Raw genomic sequence first — 15,762 nt, forward strand, 5'->3', positions numbered from 1 at the left:
AACATGGTGTGTAGAGTCATCCCCCTGATGCACAGGGGAAATAGGTATATGTCAATAAAAGAGTAGAAATGGTTCCCAAGGAATATCACAAGAAACTGTTAGCATTATGCTAACTCTTATTTTTCAGTGTATAACTTCTGATAATACTTACATTTTTTGTACCATGTGCTGCTGTTATTTCATTTTATTTTGGCTGCACCCTGTAGCATGTGAGATCTTCCCTGATCAGGCATTGAACCTGTTCCTCTTGCGGTGGTAGCACGGAATCAGCCACCGGACCACCAGGGAAGTCCCTGCTGATGTTATTTTTAATTAAATAAATCTGAAAATTTCTTAATGTCACTACAGTATACGAGAGATGAATCATGACATTCCATGCTAAAACCATTCCAGTATTCCAAACTATCAGATTTTTAAGAGCCCTTTTATATATGACCTGAACTCTTCTTGCCTCTTATCCCTCATTTTGGCCCATGTGGACAAATTAAATAAAATTGCTTATTAAGCATCTGCTGTTGCTTCGTCAGCTTTAAGCGCAACCCTGCCTTCTGCTCTCTTGCATTTGGGGAACTGATATTAGAAGTATCTGGGTTAGAGAGCCTGCTGTGCTGATTTGGGGGGCCAGTTACTGTGGCGAAAAGAAAAACAGTGTTACCTCAGTCACTCTGTGGATTCAGGTTGTCAGAGATTCTTAACAGTCAGACTGTTAATGATTTTTTGAACCAGTTTCTTTCTCCTGAGCTGAGAAACCCAAAGCAAATGGTAGGATGTCTTAAGTTCTGTTTCTTGCCGGTGCCCTATGAGCTTAACACAGAGGGAAGCCAGTGGAAGCTTTTAGGCAGAGAGGGGACAGGATCACTCTGAGTGCTGCCCCGGAACAGACTGCGAGTGTCAAGGGGCCGGGTTAGGAGACAGGGCTGCAGTGCCAGTTGGAGACGATGGCGCGGGCTGCCTGTGTGGTCTGGACGTGGAGTGTCTGAAGGAGGGTTGGAGGGCGAGCCCCAGCACTTCCTGATCCCGGGGCTGTGGTTCTCCTTGTGGGAGACTGCGAGGATGTCCCTGGTGTTTGGGCACAATCAGTAGCAGTGCTGCTTACTGGAATAGAAAGTTTAGGAAGCGGGAGATGAAGAATTGGAGATGCCTGTCCTGTGTCCAAGAGGACACGTCAACCAGGCAGTTAGGAGTCTGTTAGGGACACTTAGGTGTGCTGAGGTCTGCTGAGAAGGTAAGGAGGGCCAGATGAGCGAGGTAGACAGGGCGTCATGGAGACGTTGTCTGGGCAGAGGGGGGTAGTATGGAAGCTCGTGGAAGGAGGCGAGGAGGAGAATGTGAGGTGAGGTGCGTGGCAATTTTAGACCCACTCTTAATTCCAGAACTGTTGTGGAAAATGGAAGCCGTGAAACGAGGGCCTGCCTGGAAGAGAATTGACTCATTGTACAAAGGTGTGACAAATATACACACCTTTTCACTGTTTTTAAAACAGGGTCTGTTAGAGATGTTTGCAGCTGGACCTGATCTACTGCACAGAGACTGATGTACAAAAGAAAGGGGGACACAGTAGGGGCAGAGTGCCTAAGAGGTGAGAGGGTGGCCGCTGTAGAGCCGGGGATGAGGGGACGATTGACCTTGGACAGGAAACAGGGGTCAGGTGCATGGACTCAGAAAGAAGCAGAGCAGGAGCACAGAGGCCCTGGGGCTGTGTCCTTGCAAGCAGCAAGCTGAAGGAACTCTGTGCTTTTTGAAATAGGAAGATGCAGAAATTCCTGGCTGATTACTTTGATTTCCTCAATAAAATGTAAGGCAAGATCACCAGTGTGAGGGAAGTAGGAAATGAGGGAGTTTAAGGAAAGAAGAAAATGTGTGAGTCATTTTGGAGGGAGCTTCCCAGGTGGCGCTAGTGGTAAAGAATCCACCTGCCATTGCAGGAGACTAAGAGACACACCTTCAGTCCCTGGGTTGGCAAGATCCTTTGGAGGAGGGCATGGCAACTCACTCCAGTATTCTTGCCTGGAGAATCCTGTGGACAGAGGAGCCTGGCGGGCTATAGTCCATAGGGTCACAAAGAGTCAGACATGACTGATGACTTAGTACGCACGCAGCAGACAGTCCAGGAAAACTTGGTTGGATTGCTGGGCAATATTGTGTGCACATTTGAAAATATCTGTGAACCTATAGACTTTTTTGATTACTTCTTAGTTGGTATCATGGACCCAGAACCATTTGGGAAATTCCTTGGGAAAAGCTCTAATTAGGACCTTAAAGAGCAGAGATGGTAAATACTTGGCACACATCTACTGTGGATACCTATTCTGTGTCCACTGGTGATCCCTCAGAGGCTGTTTGCCTCTGAGCTTGGGCCCCAAACTTTCTCATCCCAGGACATTAGGCAGCCACACCGTGCTATCTGAGTGACTCAAGATGAAACTTGTTTTCTATCCTAGGACAATGCCGGAAAATAATACTTACTCTCTGATACAATCACCCGCACAGCTATTAGAGTCTTTTTCAGTTGTTCTAACTGCTTGGAAAATCAAAACTAAGGCTATTTTATTGTTTAATAATGTAAAATTTCCCCCAAATATAAAGATATTACAGACTCATGGAAAATTTGAAAAGTGAAGCTTGCAACAAAAAATTATGCAGACCATTACAATTTATCAATAACAGTGGGCTATATCTTGATTTGTTTCCTTGGGTCAGGTTTATGCAAATATGTGTGCATTTATGAATATGAAAGCTGTTTTAAGAGCTCCAAAGGTGCCACACATTTGTCTAGATGTTTGAATTCATCCTATCAGTCAGGGAAGATCATCACCACCCAGGATTCCTCCAGCTCTGCTGCTTCTGCTCATGAACTTCTTAGGCCACCTGGCCCAGTCTGTTTGCCTGTCCCCACCTCCTTACATGCTACCTTTTGCCCTCCAACCCCAGGCACACTGGTCCTCTTTCTGTCCCTGCAGACATCCCAGGCCTGTTCCTTCTGGTTTTCCTTTGCACCAACCGTTTGTGCTGCTCAACATACCTTCTTGAGGCCCCTCCCCAGTGTGGCTGAGTTTTTGTCCATTAGACCCCTGCATCAATGTTGCTTTCTTAGGCTGCTTGTCCCTGAAAACCACAGGGACAAGAAGCCAGGTGCCAATGCCTTAAAAATGAGAACTCTAATTCTAGGCAAAGCTGCTAATGTGGTTTTAAATTATTTTTTGTATTTTTGTTTGCTTGTTTAGTTACTTTGTTTTAAATTCATGCTGTAAATAACTAATGCGCATGAAACACATGTTGTTGAAAAGTGGAATTTACAAACTCTGTTGTATTGTGCTGGAAGATTTTCAGTAAGCCCGAAAGATTATTTGGGTGTCTAATGACGCTTTTGAACATTTTGTGTAGGCAGTTATTACTCAGAGTATTGACTGAACGGCTGAACATGCTGTATAAATTTGTGCAATTGCTTAATTAAGCAAATAGCTTTTTGTCATTTGTAGATAATAATTTTACTTAAAAAGTAAACATTCTCCCCCTTTTCCCCTCCACACTGCCATACCCACTCCATTTCCAGGGTTTTGCTGTTCTTGGGCTCTTGCTTCTCCTTGAGATGGGAATATGGGTCCTGTCAAAGAAAGGCAACTGATTTTTGTTGTGAAATTGACAAGCGTTGCCTGAAGGTGAAGTCATTATGGTTGGAAACCTCCCTTGGTTTGTAATACTTAACTAAACTTGTGCATTTGGCCTTTGTTTCTTTTTTTTTTTTTTGATCTGTGGTGGTTTCCTCTGTGAACACTCCTTGCTTTGTTTTTCTCTCCGGTGAGGCTCAAAATGCCCAGCAGCTCCATGAGCGAATCCAGTCATCGAGTATGGATGCCAAGCTGGAAGCCCTGAAGGACTTGGCCAGCCTTTCCCGGGACGTCACGTTTGCCCAGGAGTTTATAAATCTGGATGGCATCTCTCTCCTGACACAGATGGTGGAAAGCGGCACCGAGTAAGCACCTTTTATCTAGACTTCATTCTGGGTATACTTTCCTTGTTCTTAGAATTTCTAGTTTTAAATAACAGAAATTGTCTAGGCTCAGGAAAAAAAATGGCGTTTAAGATAGTGTGTGGGGTGTGGTTTTGTTAAGGATCACTACGTTCTCCACCCACCAACTAGTCAGTATCTAACACAGTCTGAAATTTCAGATTCAGAAGGAGAAATATTAGGTCATTATCTCTAAGGGCCTTTCCAACACAAATTTTAGTTCTTTAAAATATAAATCCCTCACATCCTTTGCTTATCTGCAAAAAGAATTTTCCTCCCCTGACTCCATTTTTAAAGAAAGTTAGAATACCTCCTTAGATTTCAGAGTCTTAAATCAGGTCTAAATAGCATCCCTAAAGTAATTGTTTTTTTACATTAACATTTGACTGATCAAATATATGTATTTAGTTATTTACCATTAAGTACAATAAACATTGGGCTTCCTAGGTAGTGCTAGCAGTAAAGAACCCATCTGCCAATGCAGGAGATGTAAAGAGACATGGGTTTGATCCCTGGGTCGGGAAGATCCCCTGGAGGAGGGCACGGCAACCCACTTCCGTATTCTTGCCTAGAGAATCCCCCGTACAGAGGAGCCTGGTGGGCTACAGTCCATAGGGTAGCAAAGAGTCGGATATAGCTGAAGCAACTTAGCATGTATGCACAATAAGCATTTATTAGGTACCCCCTGTGTACAAAAAATTAGAAGTCAGGAAAATTTTACAAGATGTGAATCTTGCCATCCAAAACTTTTTATAGGCAGAATTCAGTTGAGGTGCAATTCCTCTTGAGGACTGGGAGTCTAGAGGTTGGACCAGTTATATCTCATGGAACCTTACAGGAGGGTGTCAGTGAATGGGCTTTAAGGAGTTTGAGTTCTGTCCTGAGCAAGGAAGGAATGGGCATTTCTGATTGAGGAGTTCATCTTCTTAGGGAAAGGTTTGATTCTGTGGTGTGACTGTGGAGTCTAAGAAGCTAGATGGACCTAGCTTTTATATGTGTGGACAGATCATTCCCTTGACCACAGAATGACAGCTTAGGGTCCACAGGAAACTGCTCATTTCTATATGGTCAGGTGCTACTGGTAAAGACTATTAGAGTATGCCAGTTAGACCTTGTGGGGATGCTGAGCCAGCCAACTACATAGTAATATGCCAAATGAATAATGTGCAGAGCTGGGGTAGGTATTTATTAGGAAAGAATAAATATCACTGAGAACTGCAGTTTAAACCTGGATCATTTAAATCTGTCTTCAGTATGTGGTGATTTAAAGAATGACCTGATGACTGTACATAGTAGAAACCTGTCTCAGCCCACTGCCTTCCTTCCTTCCTTTCTTCCTTCCTGTCTCCTCCTACGCTTGGCATTATTTAGCCTCTGCTATTGGCTAATAAAAGATTCTTTCTTTCTATTTCAAAAAGCATGTTTTATAATAATAGAAATATCTCCTATATTAGAATGTTCTCCAGAGTTTGGAGTTGGGGGGGTCTTACTTCACAGACAAGTAGAGAAAACATCTAGGAGTGAATAATGGTGGGGGGGAGTCTAATTCAAGAGGACTGTGAATCAGGATTGGGTGATCTGGAAAGGGTCAGTTGTAGACAATATTATCTATTTTGTTATTGTTGTTCAGCTGCTCAGTTGTGTCCGACTCTTTGTGACCTCATGGACTGCAGCATGCCAGGCTTCCCTATCCTTCCCTATCCTTCAAGTCTCCCAGAGCTTGCTCAAATTCATGTCCACTGAGTCAGTGATGCATCCAACTCTCTCCTTATCTATTTTTAAAATGATGACTAAAACTCGGCTTATTAAATTTTTGGCAAACATGGACTTGGAGTAGGACAGGGAATCTCAGATTCTGGATGTTATCAAAATCCAAAGTGGCTACTGTAAATTGGAGTTGGTGCTTGAAGCAGCAACTTGAAGGGAAGTTGAATTTAAGTTTAGCCATCCATGAGGCTCACCCACGGAAAAGGAGAAAGAGGATTCTGTCTGTCGGAAGCTCCAGACTAGAATCCAGTGAGGAGTGTATCAGATTCCTCACTTCTTGTTACTAGTGGACAGTGGATTGCGAGTTGTGATTACAAACACATTCACTGGTGACTGTGGATGACTTCATGAGCTTGCCATACACGGTAGGCCCTGCTTCACACCCGTTACCGCTTCTGGTGGGATAGTGAGCCCTGGGAGCTTCTGCCTCCATTACATTTGTAATACATTAAACAAAAACATAAATGTGTTCCTGCATTTATTGATTTATCTAAATCTCAGCCATTGACATATCAAAAACAATGTACTAGAACCAGTTTCAGTGGAACCTGCTAATATTAGGTGGTTCTGCCACAGATACCTAAGTATCCAGGGGCTTAAGCTATGGCATATTCAGAATGACACTGTGTTAATACTTCCAGGTTTATTAGAACTGCAATCATAATTACAATTACAATGGTCCATACACTGAAAACCAGAGTGCATGGGATTTGTACCCTAAATAGAGGACTGGAGCTGAGCTCCAGAACCTCTGGAGGTTGGCAGTTATATACTTGACAATGAGGGAGAATGCATGCTAGGAGCTTTAATTTTTTAGTTTCTCATTATATTCATTTGCTAAGGCTTCTGAAACAAAATACCACAGAGCAGATGGCTTAAATTACAGAAATTTCTATCCCCACAGTACTGGTGGCTGGAAGTCCAAGCTCAAGGTTTTGGCAGGCGTGGTTTCTTCTGCAGCTCTCTCTTTGATTTGCTAATGGTCACCTTCTTCCTGTAGGCCTTCCCAGGTGGCGTTAGTGGTAAATAACCCACCTACCGATGCAGGAGACTTAAGAGACATGGGTTGATCCCTGGGTCCGGGGAAGATCCCCCAGAGGAGGGCATGGCAACCCGCTCCAGCATTCTTGCCTAGAGTATCCTGTGGACAGAGCAGCCCAGAGGGCTACAGTCCATAGGGTCGCAAAGAGTTGGACGTGACTGACGTGCCTTGGCATGCATGCCTTCTTCCTATGTCCTTACAAACTCTTTCCTCTAATCAAAAGCATCCGAGGTGTCTCTTTGTCCAGTTTGTCTCCTCTTACAAGGACACCAGTCAGACTGGATTAGGACCCTACAGGCCTCATTTTAACTTAATCACCTCTTTAGAGGCTTTATCTCCAAATACTGCCCCATTCTGATGTATAGGGGACAGGAATTCAGTATGTGAATTTCAGGGGATACAGTTCACCCCATGACACTCATCAAGGAGACACTGCCACTTGTGCTTGAGAGGAGAAAGAGTAAAAACGGATACTATGTATGGCCTTGTCAACCTTAGTGGTTTTCATCTGTGCTGTTGCCTTACTCTGTAATTTATCTTGACTTACAGAGTGGCCTACAGAATGAACATTGGGGACAGCAGATCTGAATTATATCACTAGGTTTCACATGTCAATACTGAATTTACTCTATGTGAACCACAGTAATTGAATTCTTTTTTTTCCAAAGTGTATCATACTCATTCATATTTTAATTATTTATAATCTGTAAGCCATCCCAGTCTGTTATATGCAACTTGATTGCAGACAGATGAACAGAACTCAAGACCAGATCTTGAGTGTGTTCTGGTTTGCACTGTCTCTGACACTTTCCCGTCACAACTATATTACTGGGAAGGGATGATATCTCTCTGAGTGACCTTGGTGTGTGCCCTCATCACCATTTTGCGCATAAGTTCAAAGTCACACTACTCATAGGGAAGGAGTAAAGAGGGCACCGGAGCTGTACAACCTTCCTGCCTTCCTTCTGCAAGGTCTTGCCATTCATGCTAGGAAGCTGCTCATTTGATGAACAGTTATTTTCAGGTCTTTTGCTCAGATGAAAAGGAAAAGAGAAGGACCTTTTTGTCATAGGGAAACTCAGCTTCTCAATTAACTTAAACAAGACTTTAATTAATTAACAGGAAACCTTTGGAATAGAAAGAAGCTGCACAAATTAAATAGATCCTGCAATTTGGAAGGCATTTACTTATGACTCCTGGGCAGACTTCCAGGTGGGAAAGGCAGCAGTTTCCTGAGCAGGACCTGTGGAAATTTTTAGGAAACGCTGAAGAAATGTAGCTGGAATTTTTCTTCTTACTTTGAGCTATAATGAGATTCAAAGATTGCTTGCCTGCTTGCCATTACCCAAGGCTGAGCTTTTTAACGTCTCTTTCCAGCTGGTACCAGGAGAGACTACAGGGAAAAAATGAACAACAAAGGAGCAAGAGGCAGTGACACTTTGGCAGAACACAGTGTCTAAAAGTTGAATTTCATTTTTCCATTCTTGTATAATTTTGAAATTCCATTCCTAGTGTCAGCTTGAAGGATAGATGTGGAAGCATATACATTTTTTGGGAAACTTGTTTCTCCAGCCTGAGTCAGGAAATGGTATCCATTAAGGAACGGGCAATTATTTTTGTTTTCTGTTTTTTTTTTTTTTTTTTAAGGATAGATATTAAAAGATTCTCGGAAATGATACATTTTGTTTTTTTTAAAAGAAAAAAAAAATTGTACCTGCAACTTTAAATCCATTGTAGTGAATAACACTGCTTTTCTTAGGGTTTTAATTAAACACCGTGTTCTTTGTCTATGCTGCTGTGCACACACACAATTGGATGGTTTACTCTGTGCCCTTTTGCTGTTCAACAATCAGAAGAACAGAGGAACATTTCCAAGAATGAAAGGGCAGGATCCTTCCAGTTTCCCACTTGGCAATATGACAGGCAAATTACGCCCTTGGAATATGAGTAAGCAGTAGCACCACCCTGGGCAGAAAAGTTAAGAGTGAAAAAAGTTAAATCCATATATTTACCAAAAACTCATTTATTATTTAAAAATAAATGTAAGTAAGCGGAAAGAAACAGATAAGAATCATTTGTCTTCTGCCTTACCAGAGGCAAATATTTTTAACATCTGGATGTATATTGTTTTTGTACATTCTTATAGATACACACACACACACACAGGCTTACACACACATACACAGGTTTTACAAAGGTAGAATTATAATATTAATGGTCTCTGTAATCTGCTTTTTGTGCTTAGCAATAGTGCCATGTCGTTAAATATTATTCCCTTCGTAATTTTTATCTGCCTATTTTTTATTGGAGTATAATTGCTTTACAACGTTATGTTAGTTTCTGCAGTACAACAAAGTGAATCAGCTATATGTGTATACATCTATCCCCTCTCTCTTGAGCGTTCTTCCCATCCCCCCATCCCTCCCCTCTAGGTTGTTGTCTACCTATTAATTCATTTTTGAAGCTCTGTTAAAGTGCAGTTGGTAAGCAGTGTAATGTGATAATTTGAAGGACATGCAGAGTGGAATTAACTGTTCCCCTGTTGTTGGATATTTACTGTTTTGAGGTTTTATTATGATTGTGAACACTCTCTCATCAGTTTTTCTTTCAGCAGAATCTTTGTGAATAATTATTTTATTGAAATAAAATTACTAATTCAGTGGCTATGCACATATTCAAGCTGTTTTAAAATAAGAACAGCCCCATAGCTTGCTGACATGTCCTACTTTGTACTTTACCCTTCTTGTAGGAGTATGTCCATTCCTAACACTCTGGGCAATACTGGACTGGTGTTTCCTTAGGGATTCTGGCTTTCCTAAGAAAAATAGCAGTGAGGTATTTGAGGAGTTTTCACTAATCTGGGGAATTTACAAGTACTTTTTATTTGCTTAGTTGATGTCATTTCTCCAAAATTTGGCTATACTAGCAACAGTGGAAAGAGCCCCATAGTTACTTTAGATATCTAAAATAACTATGGGACTCTTTCCCTTAAGTGGACTTCCGTGGTAGCTCAGATGGTAGAGAATTCACCTGCAATGTAGGAAATCTGGGTTTGAACCCTGGGTTGGGAAGATCCCCCGGAGGAGAGCATGGCAACCCACTCCAGTATTCTTCCCTGGAGAATCCCATGGACTGAGGAGCCTGGCGGGCAATGGTCCATGGGGTCGCAAGAGTCAGGTCTGACTGAGTAACTAAGCACACAGCACAGCAAAGCCCTTAAATAACTGTCCTAAAAACAAACCACATTTGTTGTATAAATTGTCAGTCTCCTCCCCATTCTGTCATATAGATGACACAGATGAGGATGTTCGGGTGTGTGTATAGCTATGTGTGTTGTTTATATAAATTGTCATTGTTAATATACAAACAGTTTCATATTAAACTTTGAGGATTCAGATCACTTTCTGCTGGCTGGAGTCAGAGTTGTGATTGTGTGTCAGGTGTGGAAATTCAGTGATGATCTAAATTAAGCAAAAGGATGTCTTGGCCTTGATGTTGCCTGGCACCCACACTTGAGAATGGGTTTCTAGGTTTTATTCATTTAGCTAAGTATGTATTCTTTGAATGCCAGATACTCCTGACACTGGGTTAGACACAGAACGTGTGTGTTGTTGGGTGGGGAGGGGGAGGACACAGTTGTGCATATGACAGTTTGGGACTATGTGTGACCTTTTTTGTCTTCACACAAAAGATAAATTTCTTTTTTGAAAGTGACTTTGCTAAGCTTCATGGACACGACTTGTTGGCTCTAACTCAGGCTCTTGCTTCTGAGAATTCAGTGTTTCTTATAAACCGTGGTTGTTGTGGAAGGTCCAGGCCAGGCCCGATTGATCAGGGAATCTCTGCCAGCCGCCAAGCGCAGGTCACACCATGCGTGTCCTGTACTTCACCTCGGACAGAGGCCACGAGGAGGAGCCAGCGGCTCCCCAGGCTGAACCAGAAAGAAGCAGCTCTGTGTGGTCCGTGGGCCCCAGCTGAGAAGCTGGCTGAGTCTTCCAGCTCCCTCAGTCTGCCTTCCTGGCGCTGCAGGACACAGAGCTCAGGGAGTTTCAACAGGAGCAGCCCTTCTGGGGCCCTGCCAGGAATTTGCATCACTAATGCCAAAGGGGCCGACCTTCTTGGGTTTTGTTGGGGGTTGTGTGGCAGAAAATTCTTTATGCTGAAACTCCGCCTCCCCATCCCTTTTTGCTTTGTCTCTGTGTCTTTGTTCATCACTCTCATAATAGAAATAAGAAGGGGTCATACAGCCTGTTTAAAGGAGAGCTTGTCTTCTGCTGGGGAAAGGATGCCACAGCTTGGGCTAAGGTGAGGGGCTTCTGATCACTGTGAAGCATTGTTTTTGGAGAATCATTTGTTCTCCTGATTATGTTTTATTTAAAGTGGATATATATGGAGACAGAGAGAGAGGGAGAAGGAGGAGAGAAAGAGAGAGAACTTCAGATAAAAAACAGACATCACAACAGAAAATTCCTCTTCTGCTTATGTTTCTCTGAAGCCAAGGTGAGGAAGTAGAGAAGTGAGAAACACTGAATTTCTCTCTCTGTACTCTGGTAAAGAACTTTCTAAACCCAGAATCTGCTACAGGTGTAGCGCGTGCGTGCGCGCGCGCGCGCGCACACACACACACACACACACACACACACACACACACGCTTATATATACCTAAGGATGCACAGGCCTGAGGCCAGAAGGTTATTTTGAAAAATTGCTCTGATTGCTTTATATATTTCACACACAGACACACACACACATCTCTGACAAGCATTAATTTTAAAGCAGTCCTCTTAAAAGATTAACTGACCCATAGCAAAACATTTTTAGAGTATATTTGAACAGAAATCATTTAGAATTGGTCAGTGCCAGACTGGAAGTGGTTAGGAACACTATCCACAGGAGCTAGCTGGGGAGGGAAGAGTCTCTTACAGAGACGTGGAAACAAGCAAGGGCCTTGTTAGACTGTTAGTCAAGTCTGGTTGCTTGTCCTTAGGTTTGCATTTCCTAACCTGGAGGCATTTGTAGGTTTCGAGTTTTGGATTGATTATGTAGGCAGCCAGAGTATTAGAGCCGCCTCCTCTAAAGGGTGGCTTGTTCAATTAGTTTAACAGTTCCAAATTTAATGGAAAAGCTGCAAGCTCAAGTTTCAACAGTTGTCCTGATTGTGTCCCTTCCAAAGATCTAATCCCAGAGAGCCCCTTGCACCCAGTTGTCCAGCCTTCTCCTAATTGTTTTAGGAAGGGGGACCTTTTCCAGGTCTGGACAGTAGGTGCTTGTCGAACACTCAAAAATGAATTGTTCTAGGAGACACAGTACTGACAAAATAAAAGAAAAAATACTTTATTGGGAAGGGGTGCCTGGACAGAGAGCAGCAAGGTGGTACAGGAACCCAGAATAACTGCTCTGCCTTGTGGACCACAGTCTCAGGTTTTATGGTTATGCGTAGTTTCTGGGTTGTCTCTGGGCAGTCATCTTGCTTGTGCCCATATTTGGTCTGACTCAGCATACTTCCTGGTTGTGCGTGCAATCTCTCAGCCAAGATGGATTCCAGCAAGGATTTCGGGAGGCTGGTGGGACATATGGATTGGCTTCTCCACCCTCCTTTGGGCCCCTCCTGAATTCTCCTGGTTAGTTCTTAGTGGCAGCACTTTCTTCCTTATTGGGGCCTCCTGTTGCCAGACAACTCATGTAAGTTTCAATCACTGGTTCCCTAGTACAATCTCTTGTAGTCTGGATCTGGAGCTATTCCTTAATCTTTCCTTTTCTCTCACGGCTTTGACACTTTCAAGATCATAGGTCAGCCATCTTTAGAATATTCTCCAATTGAGGTTTATTAAAAAGTAGTTAATTAAAAGGTAAAAGCATGGCTTTCATACAGATATAAAATTGAGCATATGTTACAACAATGTATGTTATTCATTTGATATGAGGGAACTGGGCAGATGTTTTCACGGTTCAAAGGAAGAGTCAAAGGACACAAATTTGCGTGAAACAGAGGAATGTTGAATTGCAATAGAGACAAAACTAGTTTTTCACCTGCAGGGAAGAAGTCAGTTAATTCACCACTAGACATAACTGTGGACACTAATTTCCCTCTGAAACATGCTAGAATATCACAAATGCTTGTGTTTGTTTCTTTGCATTCTATTAATGGCGCATGATCTCTCTCTTATTATTGATGTTCACTTTGACCACTTGTTAAGATAGTGCCTTCCAAGTATCTCCCAGTAATGCTTTTTACCCCTTTTGTAAATAATTAAGAGAGAATCTTGAGTAGTTACCCATGGGAAATGGAAAGTGGTACAAATCAGATTTATATATTTTCCCCCAGGATTTAGTTCTTCCAACAGTACCAGCACACTACCTTTAAAGCAGTGTAGGCCCATTTGTTCTTCTTTTATTCCTTGGGCTATAACTCATCACCATTATTATTTATCTTGAGGCTCAGTGTGTCCCCAGTATGGCTTTGGAAACTTCTTCAAGCTGTCTTCTGTGTCCTACCTTGGTTCCCATTATTATTTGAGCATTTCTGTACTTTTTGGCTCAACGAAATGTTCTGGGCTTTTCTTGGTCTTTTCTAGACCCAATCCTGGCCAGAGTCATTTCTCCAAGGAGCCCCAGTTCCTTTTAGTGGAGGGTAGTATTTGGCTCTTGCGAAAGGGCCCAAACTCTGCTCAGCCTTGCCTCTTCATGGCCACCTACTTCTTTTACTCTGCCCATGACAATTTGAAGGAGAAGAAAAGGAAGCTACTGTAGATCTGGATGAAAAATGTCCTCCAGCCATCTCAGCTAAAAAAGGACATTCAGTTCAGTTCAGTCACTCAGTCGTGTCCGACTCTTTGCAACCCCCTGAATCGCAGCATGCCAGGCCTCCCTGTCCATCACCATCTCCCGGAGTTCACTCAGACTCATGTCCATCGAGTCCGTGATGCCATCCAGCCATCTCATCCTTTGTCGTCCCCTTCTCTTCCTGCCCCCAATCCCTCCCAGCATCAGAGTCTTTTCCAATGAGTCACCTCTTAGCATGAGGTGTCCAAAGTACTGGAGCTTCAGCTTCAGCATCATTCCTTCCAAAGAAATCCCAAGATTAATCTCCTTCAGAATGGACTGGTTGGATCTCCTTGCAGCCCAAGGGACTCTCAAGAGTCTTCTCCAACACCACAGTTCAAAAGCATCAATTCTTCAGCGCTCAGCCTTCTTCACAGTCCAACTCTCACATCCATACATGACCACAGGAAAAACCATAGCCTTGACTAGACGGACCTTAGTGGGCAAAGTAATGTCTCTGCTTTTGAATATACTATCTAGGTTGGTCATAACTTTTATTCCAAGGAGTAAGCATCTTTTAATTTCATGTCACCATCTGCAGTGATTTTGGAGCCCCCCAAAATAAAGTCTGACACTGTTTCCACTGTTTCCCCATCTATTTCCCATGAAGTGGTGGGACCAGATGCCATGATCTTCATTTTCTGAATGTTGAGCTTTAAGCCAACCTTTTCACTCTCCTCTTTCACTTTCATCAAGAGGCTTTTTAGTTCCTCTTCACTTTCTGCCATAAGGGTGGTGTCATCTACATATCTGAGGTGATTGATATTTCTCCCGGCAATCTTGATTCCAGCTTGTGCTTCTTCCAGCCCAGTGTTTCTCATGATGTACTCTGCATATAATTTAAATAAGCAGGGTGACAATATACAGCCTTGACGTACTCCTTTTCCTATTTGGAACCAGTCTGTTGTTCCATGTCCAGTTCTAACTGTTGCTTCCTGACCTGCATACAGATTTCTCAAGAGTGCCCAGTCCTAACCACTGGATCACCAAAAAAAAAAAAAAGACATTAGAGCCATCAAACTATAAACCACTGCAGCTGCACCCCCTCCCTGTGCGAATTCCTGATGGAGGAAAGCAGGATACTGGCCCTAGACAGCTAAGTGAAGGGAGAGTCGCCCAGTCACGTCCAACTCTTTGCGACCCCATGGACTGTGTAGCCCACCAGGCTCCTCTGTCCATGGGATTTCCCAAGCAAGAATACAGAAATGGGTTGCCATTTCCTTCACTAGATAGTTAAGGTGCTTATCAAAGGAATGATTTCAATGAGCCCAGACTCTTACATCTTCTAGTACTTAGAAAAGCACTAACTCCACTAGCTTAAGAAGTCTGATTTGTCTTTAACAGTAATCTTGATGTTCTGACTACTGGTTTTTGTTGCAAAAATTCCTTTGGATACTGATTCTTCCCTTAAGGCCTTGGAGCAGTCCCTCAGAAACAATCTTGAGAGGCTGTACTGTGGGCTTCAGTCCAAGTCCTTCAAATAGAACAAAACCCTCAACTTTCAGGTAGTGCATTTATTCAGTGTATATATATATACACTGAATATATATATAATATACTATTTAATTAATTATATATATTATTTATTGATAAAGCTAAGTAAAAGAGGAGAAAGAGGGGAGAAGAGCAAGATTACATACATTTTTAACTCCCCAGTTTTACCAAATACTAGATCTGATCACCTCGTGGTCATTTGGGTTTCTGAAGTGGTTACATTTACATTTATGTGGTTGGAATGTGAAATTTAACTTCTTCTGAATTGAATGCCTACTCTGGAGGTGCCTGATGGTATAGTTAGTAGTTGAGTTACAGAGCCAGCCTTTGCCTTCATGGTGCTGGAAGGGCTGTGAGATGTCCTAAGTCAAATGCCTGGTGTATTCTCAGCACTGCGGACATGGGTGCCACACTCAGTCCAGTCAGGGAGGCTTCATAGAGGAGCCTGGAATGAATGTGGGGTAGGGTTTAGCTAGTCTGACAAGGAGGGGAAGGGTATTCCCCCAACTGAGGGACGAATACACTTAATGCCAGACAGATTTGGCAGGCTTGAGGAATGGGAAGTGGTTTGATAAGGATAGAATCACTTATTACCTAATTTTTTTGACCCAATCTTTAGTTTTTTAA

General features: G+C 42.7%; 1 protein-coding gene across 1 annotated transcript in view; it reads left to right on the forward strand.

Moving 5' to 3' along the window:
* The window catches only part of ELMO1 (engulfment and cell motility 1), a 573,172-nt gene that overhangs the window by 182,353 nt on the left and 375,057 nt on the right, over positions 1 to 15,762 (forward strand). The window contains exon 6 of the mRNA XM_052638458.1: positions 3,804 to 3,973. Coding sequence (XP_052494418.1) covers positions 3,804 to 3,973 — 170 coding nt within the window. The remainder of the gene's footprint in view (positions 1 to 3,803; positions 3,974 to 15,762) is intronic.

Source organism: Budorcas taxicolor, chromosome 4, assembly GCF_023091745.1.
Source record: "Budorcas taxicolor isolate Tak-1 chromosome 4, Takin1.1, whole genome shotgun sequence".
NCBI lineage: Eukaryota > Metazoa > Chordata > Mammalia > Artiodactyla > Bovidae > Budorcas > Budorcas taxicolor.